We start from the raw sequence: 17,704 nt of genomic DNA on the forward strand, positions 1-17,704 counted from the left end.
AGGGCTACCACAAAAAGTAATATGGCCATATCAAACAATACAATATTTATACCTATTGTATGACAGTATCAAATTATTTTCTCTCAAGTTTAGTAGAAGATAAGATGGAGTACACTCCAAATTTTTCTAATATTCAAATCAAAGCCAATAGTGCACAATATAAGCCAACGGTTAAAAGTTAAGACAGTTCTCTAACAATAAAGAAAAAGTCTGGGTGCACTGTCACTAACTGTCTGAAACATTGGTACTAAAACTTTTTGAGCCGTGGCCCTTATTTAGAATTTGTCACCTAAAAAATAACTAGCCAACAAAATGCTACAAATAACAGATAGTAAGTTAGAAGTATGTTTTGGTGAAAAACGAGCTGAAAATACGTGGATGAAATTGCTATCCTAAAACAATAAAGATATGCAAATATTCAAAATGAGGCGGGCAAGATCAAGTTTAACATAAATTTATATTTTTTAATAGCTTCAAGCCCCCTGTCGCCCAAATTGTCTACGCCTCCTTGTTACGTCACTACAACGTCAAGTGACGAAATAAGGCCCGTTAAAGTATACGGATTGTCGTCTGAAATGCGCAGACTATCATCCGAAATAAACCAAGCTATTTCTCTCGTTTTATCGTGGCAACGGTCCCCATATGAGAGAAATCGCTGGCGTTAGCGAGTTCGTTATCATCGGCGGAGATGCCACTTCGGGCGATCGTAGCATTTCTTTGGCAAGCTCTATGACGTGATTGTGACGTCGTAGTGACGTCATTTTTGGATGACGTAGTGTGGGGGATTAAGAATACTAATGCATACATGTTTGTGCCACGCCAATTAAAGTACTTACAGCGTTTAGTGAACATGCGCCGATTTTTTTTAGTACTGTTATTTATTCTTTATCACAGATTCCAGTCTCTATACAACGCTTCACCCAGTTCGAGGAAACAAGTTTGTTGATCACAGACCAGAAGTTCTCACAACAACGAATCTCATCATTATAATTGCTTGTGGTGGATTGTTTCTATTGATGTTGGCTGCCTTGATTTTATTTTGGTGGTAAGTATTGAGACGGTAAACCCCTATCCAATATACAATAATCCGGTCAACCGGGTATTCAAAATTGACTTGTAGGCGTTAACTTTGCACTTTCCTGTAGTTATTTTCTAATACTGAAATCTGCATAATCCTGTCTCAAATAATACAAATTTCACTATTTTGGTGCTGAGTACTTAGAAACAACGGTAACCCACTAAACAATGTAGAATTTATCGGTCGACCGATGAGTGAAACGATAAAACACTATGCGATGTAGAGTTTATCGGTCAACCGATGACGTGTCCTTGGTTTTAGTCTGGTGATTAGTATTGAAGTGAAACGGTAAACCACTATACAATGTAGAATTTATCGGTCAACCGATGGCGTTTTCTCAGTTTTAGCCTGGTGATTAGTATTAAAGTGAAACGGTAAACCACTATACAATGTAGAATTTATCAGAAAAAAAATACTAATCGAAACGGTAATCCCTTATACAGCTTGAAATTGACATCTCGCTGTTACCTCAGTCCAGTAAACAGCGAAAAAACACAATATTGCGTACCGGTTGGAATAGGTTTACGAACGTGTTGCGTTGAGTTTTCTGTTCGTGAGTGTGAAGATATCGGTAAACTACTATCCAATGTAAAATTTAATCGGTCGACCGATGGCGGTTATTGGTATTTCTGTTCTGTTGAATAGACTCCTTTTGTCAAAACCTAGGGTCTAATATTCTGATTATGAAGTCGGAATAACATTATCGCTTATACATAGTCAGGTCAAATACGCAAAGTACCAGGTCACCACATCAACAAATTAGAGAAATTAACATATTCTACGGACCATAAAGCGAACTTTAAATTCGGTTCGCAAATGGGGGCGCTACCGATGTATGTGAACCAAGATGGCAGACACCGTAACGTAATATGTGCTCTTGTTAGGGTCGGGCCATAATTTCAGGTACAAATACCACGGGAAGTACTTGACTAATCCCCAAACTCGTAATAGAACTAAAATAAGAAAAATTTAAATAAAATTATAGCCTAACCCTAACTTGGGTTAGGGTACACATATTACGTTCCGGTGTCCACCATCTTGGTTCGCATTCTACAGCAGTACCCCGGAACGCATTATGGACAGTAAAATACGGTACTACTATCAGTAGTAAAATTACAAAGAAAGGGGTGTTTGTATTAGTTATTCCACGTCAAATCAAAAACTGAACGTATAATTTCTTAGGTTTTATCGGAAAAGAAGAATCAGGAAAAGGAAGAAACGGCAAGCTGAACTACGGAATAAGAAAAAAGAAGAGGAAGAAAGAATGAATTTGAATGTTATAAATTTGAGCGCAGAAGGAGATCAACGGAAAATAAGGGAAATAGAAATGCAAGAAATAGTAAGTGATAATCAGCAAGATTCAGGATCAGGCTGGTGAAGTTCACACCGATGTCTGCGCTTGTCGACTTTGTTCTTCGACATTTTAGCCAACAACATGACTATATGTATATTTGATACGACTGGAATAGGGATCAGCAAACTGCGACCCGTGGGCCAAACGCTCCGCAAACAATTTGTTTGCGACCCTCCAACAAAAAATGATCCTAACTTTATTATTGCCTCCACACGGACTTATGTAGAAACATGTGCTGCTGTACAGCTTGTTTTATAATAAATAGTGTCAGTTTTATGTCATTTACTATATAAACGTCCCATCGTTGGTTGTAATCAAAGTTGAGTTAATTATGATTTTTAATATTTAAAAATGTCTGGGAAACGGAGTTTACTTGTTATGTCAAATCAGCATTGCAATTATTCAGGGATTTAATGTTAAACGTCATTACGAAACGTCTCATTGCATATACAAAATTCGACCCGGTGATGCGCCCATGCGCCATATTACAAAAGAGCCACAAACACGTCTCACTGTGGCAGGCTTTTAACACAGCATTAGAAGGTGCAAGTGCGCCATAATTTGAAGTTCAATGTGTTCATAGGCGGAAATTAATGCGGCCCGAACGCTACCGGAAATGATTTGGCTCGCAAGTACAAAAAGTTTGGCGACCATTGTCTTAGAATAACCTTTAGCTGTGCAGATTTATTTAAATATAATATTAATGGTATCGAATGTATTACAGGAAAGACGCAAAGAGCTGCCATTAGTCCAAAGCCAAGCGCGAGACTCCCCGCCAAGATATCCAGGACAAAGAGAGTCCAGAATGCCTGGTAAGTGCGATTATTGGATAATGCGGTGGCAAGGCTAAGAATATTACACTCGAAGTGTACATATAGTTTGTTGAAATGCTGTTGTGATAAATCACTTTCCTCTTAAACTAATGGACCAATGGAATTAAATTTTCAGCGCTTGAAAATGGTTGGAATCGATAAAAGACGCTATATTTATATTTTAGACACGAAATTGACATACAGATCGTTTTGTTATTATGCTGTTGTTGTTGATGTTGTTGTTATAATTCTTGTTGTTGCTGTTATGAATAAATTATTACTTCTGCACTAATTGCTCTAAAATTTCCAGTGTATATCCCAAGTGACGCGGTAGAAATAGTGTTTGTTCCGGGAGTTTTACTCTACAAAGCTAATTTACCTTCAATACTCTATGAGTGATTCTTAAACTTTCATCCGTTGTGGCCCACTTTCGTTGCACACAAATTCTGCGGCACATTAACTATCTCGTGCAAGGGAAAACCAACAAGTAAAACAAGAGTTTTCCCGCTCAAAATAGACACATGAGAATGATGTCTGTGGTTGCCCACCTGCAAATATTTCTGTGGCCCAGCAGTAAGCTATGGCCCACTGGTTGAGAAACCGGTGCTCTAAGTACTAGGCGATCTTCCTTTGCTAATGTAAACATTTCTTATACCCTAGGAGTCCCACCTCCTCCAGAACTTCCGCCAACATTATCACGCCAATACGACCAACGTGGAAGAGAAGAACTACGTCACGAGTTACGTCATGAGATGCCAAGTCACATCCAATTACGTCAGGATGAATTTCAAAACAAAGGAATCTTTATGCCAAGCAAAGCCAGACAGTATCAGTTGGATATGCAACGTCGTTCCGGGTATGGCGGTGATAAACGTCATCATACAATTGACCCACGACGTCATCAGCAAAATATGACGTCACAGTTTCGTCATCAAAGCCTAGACCCAAGAAATCTTGAAAGAGATCATGAGATTGGTATTAGGCTTTACCCAAATACAATACAAAGAGGAGGTAATTTCAGACATAAAGGGGAATACCCGAGAGAACCCCCACGTCCATACCCAAACGGGATAACTGGTGTTGACGACTTAGATGAGGATTATGAGAGCGGAGTCAGTGATAACTCTGGGTCTGGAAAGGCCGCGATGAGAAGGGAATATAGTCCTTGGGAACTTGAGCAACAGAAACGAGAAAGAAAGAAAAAATTAATAGCGGGAGAGATTTAAAACTAAATTTACCAGGTTCATCTGATACTCCTTAATTGCAAGTTACATTGCAATTCACTCCATAGGTGGTGAAAAGTGGTTTTTTATATGGTTAAGCTTAAGTTTTGGAACTGGACTAGTCAGGTATTTTATGTCTGTCTACATTAAGTTCAAGTAGTTGATCTCTAAGGTATCTTTTGTACAAAGCCTCCGTCAAAAACCCGCCCGCCAATGCTCAAAATAAGAAAATTTGTAGGTATCCAGTCAGCTAGGGTGAAGAATGCGCTTGACATTCAAATTGTTTGCATTACTGGCGAGGGATTTTTACTATAGATCCTCCCTAAGTACTCCAAATTATCTGGTAGATCAGGCTGGTAAGTCTACGAGGGGACGTGTTTAGCAATATATTTAAGCCACCTTACCACTCTTTTGAAATAAATATGATAATTCTACCCAAATACTGAAATTGTAACTTGACAAAAGATCAGCGGTTGGTGGTTTATCAATTAATAACACCAGTGGTTCCCAAATGATGCAAAAATTAATGGAATTGTGTTTAAAAAATATGATTTAATATTTTACATATTGTATTTATCATAAATGTTTTATTGTTGCTTATTCTGAATTTTGTGTATATGAAAAAAAATTGACATTTTGTCTCAATTTCTTAGGCCTACGATCACAAAATTGAGTTTCATGTAGAAGCAGCATTTTTTTTTTGTATGTGCGTTTGAGTTTTTCCCCTGATAATTTGGAGCCGCACAAACATAGGTTTTGGGAACCGCTGGATTAGGCCATCTTATTAACTTTCGTGATTGTTGTCCGAGGACCCAGAAAGCGGGTGGACGGGTTTTTGTATAAAAATCTAACGTGAAAATGTAACTGGTTATTCATCATCAAAATCGATCTTGTGGAAACACCCAATCGAGAGGCCGCGGTTTGCAACATAGTTAATCTGTACTCCTGAAATCGGACTTGCCAGATTTCGTGAATGTGATTGGATCGCGTGATTACGATACCGATACTGAAATCGTAATTTGATAAGAGGCCGAGGTTGACCGATTGATTAAGGCTGACTTTCGTGATTGCGGTTCGCGTTAAAGGTTTGAAAAGCAGATAGATGAACGCGGGTTTTAAATGAGGGTATACCAATGACTCTCAACCTTCTATGGCTCGCGTCCTCCTTCTGAAGGCTTTTAGCATTCATGGCCCCCTGTTTATCAATCCAGTGGTATTTATAGTGTCATTTTAATTGGTAGGGTCCAAATGCCATCATGTTCAAATATTTTATGCTCAGCCAAGTGAAACAACCTTATCAAGCGAAGAAACTAGTAAGAACGATGAGTTTTCTTGTGACGGAAAAGGTTGAATCAGTTAACCTTTTAAATTAAACAGGGTATCCTACACCGTAATCGATCTGGACAGGGCAACCATTTGAGAGGGTGGGTCTGAAACATAGTTAATCCGTACTTTTGAAATCAGACTTGTCAGTTCTTTTCTCACCATATGGAGTTAAAGTCATCCTCGAAACTAAAATACATCACTTTGTTTTACCTGGACTAGTAGTCGGAATTCCTGGACATTGGTTGGAATAGCTAAATTCTAAATTGGGTGTCTTGAGAAAACCACGCCTTATAGTCTTTTAATCATTTGTTATACATGTGATCAGAAGTAAGAATACCTAATCAATATTAACTTTGCTAAGCTGCACTACAAACAATACAATATCTGACTAAATCTAAAAATGCAATTTATGCTTTTTATAAAAACTATCATTGAAAATTGTTCGTTTATGGCAAATTACGTTTTTTACGTTAGGGAAGGGTTTAAACAAGGGTGTGCAATATTTTTTTGACCGGTGGGCCTTTTAAACAACTTCAGGCATCTAGGTGGGCCAAAAAGAAATAGTTTTAATATGTAAACAACGAATTAATAAGTTGCACCGCTGAAGATTGAACGCAGCTACAAGAGTAAAAATGCACCTCTTGAGGTATGCGCACTAAGATGGCGCACAACCTGAAATCAGGTTGTGTACCAGTTTAGAATTCGGGTTATGCGACATCTTGGTGCGCATACTTCAGGAGTACCGTGAAAATTATTATGTCTTTGTACCCACGTGAGCGCCTTTTAAAACATAAACTGTTGGATTAGGATTTTATGCTTAATGCGGAAAAATCCGAGTATTGACAAGGGCCACACTAAGTGACTTGGAAAGCCGAGTTGCGGCCCACGGCCGCCAGTTGTTCACCCCTGGTTTAAAAAGAATGAAGTTTATCATTGAGCCACTCTTCTTTCGTTTATCATCTTTTTTTCTTTTCTGATAGACCACTTCGTTGCATTTGAGAAAGTTTTGAAAAATTTTGCTATGTTTTATTTAGCAAATAATAAATGTTGAATATGATATAAGTTTCATTTTGAGTTCCATAATTCTCATTATATTATTCGATGGGAAAATAGGATAGGAGACATGAAGTTACTGTCAATGATGGCTACAGGCTGTTGTTGGCTTTTTAGACGACTCAAAACTCTCAATACCAATATCTTTGCATCATTTGGACAGTAAAGGGAGCAATATTCTGCCTGTGGGTGTATGACCCACCCTACGACGGTAAAGATTCCAGCAGAGAGTAAGAATTTAATAGAGGGGGGAGTGGCTTCTGAAATTTCTGATTGCCAAGTTAGAACATAGAAGCTAAATAGAGTATGAGGGAGAAAAATGCCTTTTTCACATTTCAAATGGGTGGGTTCTGAACCTGAACCCCAAGGCTACGGCTTTGGATTCCAGCATTACTATCGCAACTGAATATCACCACGATATTGAAACCTAAAAACGTACACGGTTAATCACCGTTGAAGTGACATCGTGGTCCTTAGCGCTTAGCTCGTCCGTTGACCCTGTTTCAGGTTTATATGTTCAGATTTGATACCCAGACGGCTGCAGCAATCAGTTGACCAGATTGTTGCTCAAGTTTAGAACCCAATCTAGCCTAGTCTACTGGGGTCATTTTGTATGGTCTCTTTTGAATTTTTTCATTGTCGTCTACCATTAGGCCCTAAAACGTCACTCATGGTTTCTAAAACGCGTATGCTAGAGTACCTTTCCGCGAGATGACATTCATGTGCGAGTATCCAATGTAATATTACATATGCGACCTTTCGTCCAAATAATTTGTAAAAAAAACTTGAACTTGAGATTTTGCATCTGGTTAATAACTATTTATAGGTAATTTATTTTAATTTGATCGTTTTCTTGTGTTATTTTCCAACAAAACAATACCACAACCATTATCATTGCTAAAATATTTACCGATAATTCAGAATTGTATTTACGGAATTTGCAAATTCAACCACTGACTTGTTGATTCGATGACGGCACATGATGACGACTAATTATCACTGCATAAAAGCTTTAAAAAACAGCGAATGTAATAATTGTCGACTGTAATAGTCGCAGCAAGTCGTAAACAACGCAATGTGTGCCATTGACGAATGCTTTTACGTTGTATACTTTGTTTACAATTTCACTATCTCACCACCATGCATGGTAAGGGGGAAATGTCACATTTTTGAAAACATTACCGTGCCAAGGATGCAATTGATCACTAAAATTACATGTTAAGCCAATACAAAGTTATTACAAGGGAAGTATCTGTTGTCATTCTCATCTGAGTTATAAGTGATTCTTACCAGCTTTTCAGACCTCTGACTCGGCATTTTCAAATCGATGCTATTTATACTTTCTGACGACGCAAAACCATTTGTGTTTACTACAGACGTCCACGATAAGACGTATACGCATAAGATATTAACCTTTATTAACAAACTCAAATTAGAACAGTGGTTCTCAACCTTTTTTTTCATGCCCATTTTAGTTGCCCAAAAATACCCGCGGTTCAGAAGCTTTTTATAACAAGGGGAAAACTACAAAAAAAAAATTAAAAACGTTCTGCTAAAATGGACACTTTCCCTTTAATAATTGGAATCTCAGCAGCAGAAAATTATCATTCATTACCAATCAATGGTACTACAATCAAAACAGGGACAGTGATACAAATAGAACTAACAATTTTTAATAGTTCTGTGGCCCACCTTAAAATCTTTCCGTAGCCCACTGGTTGCGAACCATTGAATTAGAACCATATATAAAATGGGACTTAAGTTGCAGCCCGGCTAGATCTGGTTTGGCATTTCCTTTGTTTTATTTGAGGATCTAATCGCATTGATTGTGTACTTTACAAATATACCCTGAACCCGAGGACTTTCACGCCAAAATACCAGAGTTTTAGATGTTGATGGAATTTAAAATTTCTCTTTTGCATTGCATTCACTAACAACAGGGTCCATGGTTTCAAAAAACAAACGCGCCAAAATTAAAGCTCTGAAAACAAGAATTGCTAATTATTGCGACATTCCAAGAACGTTCGGGCAAGCTCCTTAAATGTCACCACTGGTTCTAACCGCATTTCAATTACGCCCATGATATTTATCAGGGCTTCCCAAACTTTAAGGCTCGGGACCCATTCAAATATATATATTGGAATTTTTCGCGACCCCCTGTTTTGTGTAGCGAGCCGCTTATCGGGTCTTACGATCAAAGTCGATATTGTTATGCAGCCGCCTGATTCCTTATGTATTCTCGTGAAATCGTGAGATATATGTTTCGCACTAATTTTAATATTTGTGTTTTGAATGAAAAGTCTAAAAAGGTAAAATAGATATAGTACTTTGTGTGAAATTAGTGTACCCTTTGTGACCCCTGAAATTCGTTGCGCGGCCACCTTTCGGGTTCTCGACCCCCAGTTAGGGAAGCCCTGATATATATTGCATGTATATTGTTATATCACATACAAGTTATTATATCGTGTATTCTCATATTAATGGGTGTTCAACAGTTGCAATCTACATGCGGAAGCGTTTTGATGGCCTATGATGTCATACAATCATACAAAATAGGGTCTATGACGAAATAAAGTACTACGCAAACTTGGATGGAATTATGCCTGGCCATACATAATTCATTATTACCCGAGCTTCATGACGACAATCCACGCCAGACAATTACATGGAAATAACGATGAAAATTGCAAAGTTTTTGACAGTATAGATTTAGAAGCGTCACCAGAACTTCGTTTGTTATTTATGATCAGCCTTTCATTTAAGTCGCAATGTTATGGAATTAGTCTGGTTAGAAATTTTATATTAAATGTTTGCTCATATAAAGTGATCAAACAAGTATTGGTAGAACAATTGCATGCGGCCACTGGGGAGGATTTTGTGCTTAGAATAAAATCAATCTGCAATGCAAACTTTCAAGCTGCTGTTCATGTGTATTGGATTCGTCACGACAGGTGATTTAGTTTTAATATTAATAATTCATTCGCCAGAATGCTCAAGAAATATGAACGTCGGTTCGGTTGTTTATTTATGGGTCGGAGTCGTATTTTCAAAATCTCTGGAGTCAAATTTTCATATTTTTCTCGAGTCGGAATCTTATTTACAATTTCACCGCAGTCGGAATCGTATTTTCAAAATTTCCGAATCCGAAGTCGTATTTTCATATTTTCCGAAGACGGAATCGCATTTTCAAATTTTCCGGTGTCGGAGTTCGGAGTCGTATTTTCAAATTCTACGGAGTCGGAGTCGTATTTTCAAAATCTCCGGAGTCGGAGTAGTATTTTCAACTTCTCTGAAATCAGAGTCGTATATTCAAATTCTCCGGAGTCGGAGTCGTATTTTCAGATTCGTATTTTCGAATTCGGAGTCGTATTTTCAAATTTTCCTTAGTCGGAGTAGTATTTTTAAATTTTCCGGAGTCGGAGTCGTATTTTCAAATTTTCCGGAGTTGGAGTAGTGTACTCAAATCTACGAAGTCGGAGTCGTATATTCAAATCTCCGGAGTCGGGTTTTTTAAAATCACCGGAGTCGGAGTCTTATTTTCAAATTCTCTGGAGTCGAAGTCATATATTCATATTCTCGGAGTCGTATATTTAAATCTCCGGAGTCGGAATCGTATTTTTAAATTTTCCGGAATTGGGGTCTTATTTCCAAATTTTTATCCCCGATGAACTCGAGGTGAAAATCTGCGATACCAAAAAGTCAAGTATACCGCTTCACCCAACCTTAGAGCTCAAAATATATTTTCTTTCATTCTCAGTCGATATCTCTGTGAAAGTGCAATTCAGAGGCAGTGCTGTGATGACGTCATACCGCCATGCGGAAACGATCACGGTGAGTAATTGTGGATCACATCACGCCTATTTTAATGTTATTAACCCTTTTGTAACTTAATCAGCTTTATTGTTTATTTTCTAGGCAAAGAATGAGCTTGGTGAGTTGTGGGTTAAATTTTCAAGTTATTTTTTATGAAATAAATTTAAAGTAAAATGCAACTTTGTGGAATATTGATATTGGATTTTTTAAACAAAACACAACTTGTAAACGGGAAAGCCTTTGTCCTTACACTCGCGCCGAAGTGTCGCGCCCAAGACACGACGTGGCGTGTATAGTAAAGTGACGTACTTCCCATGTTTTAATAGTAAATGTCATTTGAATGTTCAAATACTTGGTTCCACATTCGAATCAACTCATTAAGGATAATTTTTTATTTGATTGATTTTGGTGATAAAACTTTTTATTTTTGCGTAAATTTTTACCTAAATCAGAACATGATTGGTGTTTGAGTTTGGTAAACCTTTTATGATCGCAATAAATTTCCTCATGTGAAGGGCCCCCAACACTGAAAACTTGTGGAGGTGGGGAGGATTTTGTCTTTGTCTGTATTCGAAAGCTGGTGTTGGAGTCAATGATTTATCAACCGGAGTCTGATATACCCAATATAGAAGTAGATATTAAAATTTTTTGTTTTTCGCAGAATTGAGAGAGAAATTGACTAAAACGCTGGAAAACGCGTTACTGGATAAACAGATTGATGAAGTTACCATAACAACCGAAGTTCACCATGGCAACAAGGTTTATTCAACCCAAGTCACCAAGTTTGACGCAACAACTCCAAATGGACTTGATGACAAGACTCTTGTTGCCACTACCAATGGTAATGACATCACTAAAGCCAAGTTTGACGCAAAAACTCCAAATGAACTGGATGACACGACTTTCGTTACCACTACTAAAGGTAATGACATCACTAAAGCCAATTTTGACGCAACAACTGCAAATGAACTGGTTGACACGACTCTCGTTACGACTGCTAAAGGTAATGACATCACTAAAGCCAAGTTTGACGCAACAACTCCAAATGAACTGGATGACACGACTCTTGTTGCCCCTACTAATGGTAATGACATCACTGAAGCCAATTTTGACGCAACAACTCCAAATGAACTGGTTGACACGACTCTCGTTACCACTGCTAAAGGTAATGACATCACTAAAGCAAAGTTTGACGCAACAACTCCAAATGAACTGGATGACACGACTTTTGTTGCCCCTACTAATGGTAATGACATCACTAAAGCCAATTTTGACGCAACAACTGCAAATGAACTGGTTGACACGACTCTCGTTACCACTGCTAAAGGTAATGACATCACTAAAGCAAAGTTTGACGCAACAACTCCAAATGGACTGGATGAAACGACTCTCGTTACCACTGCTAATGGTAATGACATCAATAAAGCCAAGTTTGACGCAACAACTGCAAATGAACTGGATGACACGACTCTCGTTAGCACTACTAATCGTAGTGGCATCACTGAAGCAAAGTTTGACGCAACAACTGCAAATGAACTGGATGACACGACTCTCGTTAGCACTACTAATCGTAATGGCATCACTGAAGCAAAGTTTGACGCAACAACTGCAAATGGACTGAATGACACGACTCTTGCTACCACTACCAAGCGCAATGACATCACTGAAGCCAAGTTTGAAGCAACAATTCCAAATGAACTGGATGAAACGACGACTTTCGTTAACACTACTAATGGTAATAACATCACTAAAGCCGTTACGTCATATGCAACAAGTAGTATCAAAGAAGTTCATGACGTCACAATAGCAACGGTGCTTGAAAACGTGTTCACAACTCGATCGATCACTTCCATTGCTTCCACTCAATTGTTCCAGCAGGCGACTTTGACTGTGAACACAGGTGAGAACAAAATTTTTTGTAATAATTTTAAATAAGACGAAACTTAGAAAATTGTCTCCCTAGCATCAGGGAAATCTGTCATTATCCGTCTAGGGTTCAAACCTCATCCACACCACCTTGCTCAGGGGATTGCAAAATGGTAATTGCCAACTTTCCGCCTCCTTCATAATTTTGCATATCCCTGCCTTGAAGCGGCTGGTTATAAATAGCTTTGTTCGGAATAAATGTCGCATAAAAACGAAAAAATGAAGTAAACTTACTAGACTAGGTTGGTTGGCCGGAATCGTGTAACTCGTGAATAGTTTGTTCTCCAACTCTCTATTCCAGGCGGAGGGGTCCAAATTTAGGGAGTGGTAGATATTATGTTATTAGTAATAAAAGTATTTGTAACTTATAAAAGTGTGCTATGTATTTGAATGATCATCTTAATCGGCAAATGAGCCACGTTCTGAATATTCAAATATAATTTTATACACGGTGAGAGTTAAAGTATGCTGTCACACATGAAAGTAGGGGGAGGGAAGAGGGGGTGGATTTCCCGGGAAGGGTGTTCACCCGTTATAGCGAGTGTGGGGAAATCATTGCTTGTGGATGTTGAACATGGATGCTCAGACAAATACGTTTTCAACTAAAAGAGTAAAACTTTTCGGTTTCATGGCAATGTTAAATCAGGAAGATTTCAGTCCTTGAAAAATATAATATTTTCTTGTCAAGCAGTGACGGTTTGTACAGACATTTATTTGGAAAGCTGTATGAAAACGTAGAACAAAAATAAATAATTCTTTTATTTATAATTGATACATCTCAGTAATTGTCTTCTGAACATCTGCCTTCTAACTCTATTAACTTTAATTTTTGTTTTCAGAAAAGTGCGGCTTTGCTTACAATTCAAAATGTTTCCGACCGATTGTTTATGACAAGAAAAACGTCACATTAAGCGTTGCTGAAGCTCTTTGCAAAAACAAACTGGCTAATATCTATAACGTCACACACCTCAACCTATTGAAAGATTATTTACGCACAATGATTCCTGATGGGCAAAAATGGATTGGAGTTCGTACTGGAATGACTTACGAGGTAAATCGGTATATTTATGGAGTCTGAATCGCGCTGCTTATGTGGCCTTACATGAAAATATGAAATTATCATTAAAATATGAGAAATATTGGTACCGCATTTCATTCGCCAATAAATTTTAATTATCTTGATGTAAAAACTACTGTTAGTTTTTCTACTGGTTATTTTATTAGGACGGTCAACTCTATTCAACGACGGGTCAGATTAAGTCTTTCTCAACTAAATCGTGGCTTCTTCTTCCTTTGCCTTCCGATGCATCGAAAACATCTGTTGTTGTTATTGTCCGTCGAAGCGCAGGAAACGAAGAAGGGATTTACTGTTTTTATCCCTACTGGGAATATCACGGAGCCATCTGTGAAAATGAATTATAACTTCGAATGTTTATTTAACAAAATAAAATGACTTAAATTTGAAAGTAATTGTTGCCCACATATGTAGCTTAATCAAAATCAAAACTCTAACTCGGGGATGCACGATACAGATTGAGTGTGGAATAGCTACGAATCCCGTGTATGCAACGGTTACTCAAACAGAAATATTAAATCGCGTTGGGCGTGTTAGAAGGTTATATGTACGCGTGACATTTTAGATAAGATTCAAAATTTAGGTCAAGAAGAGACAGGCTGATAAACCGATGACCATGTTCCATATTCATTTGCTTGATCCAATTGATTCCACTGAATTCTATCCTAAAAGCTTATCGGCTGAAACGTTGAGATGGAGATTGATTATGTTCATTTCTACAAATGAGCCATCTTTCAAGCTTTATTGCGTATGATTTTCTGTAGAACGGAGTATACTATTTTATCGTATTTCTTAGATGTGTTTAAGAAAGTTAAAATTTATTATTTTTTTTTCAATTTGTTCCTGAGTGAATGGTAAATAGTCTTTTATTAAACTGTTTGCGGTGTGGTTTGTTTAAATATTTATTTCATGTTTAAGTACTTTCAAGAAATTAAATGAAAATTGATAATTCATAGATGAAGACCTAGCCTGGATATTAAAAATGATTTTAATATAAGCCCTCCCCTTAAAATAAGACCCTTTCCAAGAGAGCGAATTTTTTTACATAAAAACGTGTTAATTGTATGTAAATGAATATTGATTTTAATATTTTGCATATTTTTACTTTGTAATTTGGTTTTCGATTGATGAAAATAAAAAAACTCCCCCAAAAAGGCCCTAGTGTTATTTTTCAAAAGAAAATTGAAATATTAATTCAGGAAAACACGGCATCATTACCTTCTAAATATTATGGAATTTTTTGGTTTGAAAAGTTATTTCTCATTTACACCGAATAGAAAACTTGAAATCAAAATTATTATAAAACCAAGTTATGGGAAACTCAATAATTTTTGAAGCATATTTGAGCGTGATGAGTGTCTGTTTCTATATTCCCTTTATTGTTTTATTATTAATCACAATTTCTTTCTTAATTTTATTGTCATCCTAAAATAATTTTCTAGAACGTTATCACCAAATGAAATCCGGAATCTCCGGATATTGTCAGAAAAGCAAGAATCTGAATTGTGTGTCACGCAAAAATACCACACCTTGAAGGCTTTCAATCGTTTCAAAGAAAATTGACTTCTATTTATGTGATTAGAAGTAAGAATACCTAATCAATATTAGCTTTGCTGAGCTGTACGACAAACAAGACAATATTTGAATAAATCTAAAAATGCAATTTATGTTTCTTCTAAAAATTATTAATTATTAAAAATTGGAAATATAACCAACTTTAAACGTGTAGCTGAGCCACAAAAAATTTGTTTTTCCTTGTTCACGACGAATTAAAAAATTAGCGGCGCGGGAAAGGCAAGAGGAGAATGTGGCTATCCCCTATTCTTCCGATAATAAAGTCACCCGACAAAACGGTAAAAGATGGCCGGGTTGTGGCCCGCGGGCCGCCTGTTGCACACCCATGGTTTACCCATCCTACTACGGTTTATATATCTTCATTATATTCTGATAGATCAGTGATCACCAAAGTGTGGGTCGCGACCCCAAGTGGGGTCGCCTTAAATATTTCTGGGGTCGCCGAGTGCCCATCGTTTTTTGTCTTTTCTTTTATTATTTTTATTATGTGTGTGACTTCTCGGCTTAACGCTAGATACTTCAAACAAAAGAATGAATAACAAGCACGCAGACAGGTAATATCAAGAGCAATTACGATAAATGAATTATGACATCATAATCACAAATTTAGTCCGTGTGAAAAACAGTGTTCTATGACACAAATACACAACAGTGTGCAGTCTGCACTGTTAAGTTGAATAACGCTACATAGGCTAGCAAGTTTCGATATTTCGAATTGGTGTGACTTCTTTTATAATAAGGCTATTTATTGCTTAACGACAGTAATTTTTTTTTAAAGTGCTTTTAATATTTTGAAGTGCTTTTACTGCAAAGCCTCATTTTCCTGGCTACCGTCATACCAACAACAAAAAATACTTTAATTGTGTGACAGGAGTCGCGAGGGACCTCGAAAGGTTTACAAGGAGCGACACCGACAACGCTGATTCAGATCAGCGAATAAATTTTATGTAATAACCACAAGCAGTTTACAAGAAGAACAGCATAAGAGTTGCATTCATTTTATAAAAGCTATCAAACGTATTTTTTTTTTTTGGACAATGAAATCACAAATTACCATCGTGAGCACAAAAACACAAATAAATCAGTTATTTCTCACTTAAAAATTTAACGGAAAAGTCAAGAAAATTAAATGAATGTACATTATGTACATAACATAGTGAACAGAAATATTACAACTTGTCTTTTCAGTTTATGTGGTTATGTATTTGAACAAAGGCAATATTATTTTCAGAAGCAGAACTACGACACTAACAGATGTCCGAAAAAAAATAAAATAACAATCAAATTCAATATCTAATTCACTTTCCTCTGAATTGTTTCCGAAATCGACTATTTCGAAAATGAACTTTTCATCTATAAGTGTACTGTGGTTTTTGCAGTCAATACAAAAACAAAAATCTGTGCAATTTAGGTTGATTTTGGCACACGTGCATAAATTATTTTGACTATTTTCTTACACTTGCAGTTTGCCAACTCAGGAACTGATTTGGGGGCTGGATCCATCAATTTAACCCGCAAAACAACCTTCTCAAGAACACATCAATGGCCGATAGGTGGGAGAATAATTGGTCTTGGTTATAGGCAACAATGATGAAGTCCTGGCAGGTAATTTGTCATCAGCCTGCTTGCTTCTTGTCCCACATGCTTCTTCAGTGAATCATTGTTGGGTGGCAGAGTATAATCCATATGTTTGCCAGTGTTAAAAAGACGTGCCCTGGTATTATTTGCATTCTTCATATCCTCTCCATACAGTGAACAAACAGATTCCTCAGCTTTATTTATTAATGCCTCGTTAACCTCAAAAGATCTTAATAGTTAAGAAAAAAAACGAATTGAAAAACTCAATTCTCCAACATGAGTTTGATGGGCAGTTCCAATTGCAGAAAAATGAAAAAGTATTTCATTATGAATAGCCCATCTAAGCTGTTTGCAACTGTTATGATTCTCATATAGCTTTACGCTTCAAGACTTCGATCCATTTTATAGCACTGATAGCAGCAGGGATTTGAGCCTGCGTTAGGCTGGATTGGTGGAACATTGCCGTTTTCTTTTGTAGTACAGTATCTAAAATGAGGAAGAAAATCATATTTGGGACAGCAGGAGTGTGAAAATACCACTAAATACTGACTAATACCTTTAATACATAATGCATTTTATCTGATGTACTCAATGAGCATATATACGCTAATGCACTACAGTCATGCAGTGTTTGCATACCGATAGTAGACTATATCTAGACTGAATTTCGATATATCACAGTTTGAAATGCCCTATGAACTATAGACTATATTTTAAAACATCAACTGTCTGTCTACAACTTGATTTCTCACCTCTCAATCGATTTCAATGATACTTTCTTCCCACTCCGGCATAACTTATCATTGCTTCCCAGGTTCTTGTCGACCCTATGAATTTAGATTTAGACCAACCGACATTAGTAAAATTGATTATTTTCCTCTCTTTCACACA

General features: G+C 37.1%; 2 protein-coding genes across 2 annotated transcripts; both read left to right on the top strand.

Moving 5' to 3' along the window:
• The first annotated feature begins 312 nt into the window (after positions 1 to 312).
• LOC120339787 (uncharacterized) lies at positions 313 to 6,791 on the top strand. The gene is made up of 5 exons (XM_078116097.1): positions 313 to 331; positions 895 to 1,045; positions 2,261 to 2,417; positions 3,157 to 3,244; positions 3,905 to 6,791. Exons 1-5 carry the CDS (start codon positions 313 to 315, stop codon positions 4,468 to 4,470), a joined length of 981 nt encoding a protein of 326 aa, XP_077972223.1. The 3' UTR covers positions 4,471 to 6,791.
• Positions 6,792 to 9,616: 2,825 nt separating this feature from the next.
• On the top strand, positions 9,617 to 15,243 carry LOC120340076 (uncharacterized). Its single transcript, XM_078116330.1, has 6 exons — positions 9,617 to 9,797; positions 10,604 to 10,677; positions 10,762 to 10,777; positions 11,321 to 12,559; positions 13,425 to 13,636; positions 13,810 to 15,243. Exons 1-6 carry the CDS (start codon positions 9,749 to 9,751, stop codon positions 14,005 to 14,007), a joined length of 1,788 nt encoding a protein of 595 aa, XP_077972456.1. The 5' UTR covers positions 9,617 to 9,748; the 3' UTR covers positions 14,008 to 15,243.
• The last annotated feature ends 2,461 nt before the right edge of the window (positions 15,244 to 17,704 follow it).

The sequence above is a fragment of the Styela clava genome, chromosome 9 (assembly GCF_964204865.1).
Source record: "Styela clava chromosome 9, kaStyClav1.hap1.2, whole genome shotgun sequence".
Lineage (NCBI taxonomy): Eukaryota > Metazoa > Chordata > Ascidiacea > Stolidobranchia > Styelidae > Styela > Styela clava.

Bases quoted from the DNA above. Each gene is read 5' to 3' on its own strand.
- LOC120340076 (XM_078116330.1), top strand. From the start codon at position 9,749: ATGCAAACTTTCAAGCTGCTGTTCATGTGTATTGGATTCGTCACGACA. The intron at 12,560-13,424 runs GTGAGAACAAAA...TTTTGTTTTCAG, and splicing joins GACTTTGACTGTGAACACAG to AAAAGTGCGGCTTTGCTTAC. The intron at 13,637-13,809 runs GTAAATCGGTAT...TTATTTTATTAG, and splicing joins GTACTGGAATGACTTACGAG to GACGGTCAACTCTATTCAAC.
- LOC120339787 (XM_078116097.1), top strand. The intron at 2,418-3,156 runs GTAAGTGATAAT...AATGTATTACAG, and splicing joins AAATAGAAATGCAAGAAATA to GAAAGACGCAAAGAGCTGCC. The intron at 3,245-3,904 runs GTAAGTGCGATT...CTTATACCCTAG, and splicing joins AAGAGAGTCCAGAATGCCTG to GAGTCCCACCTCCTCCAGAA.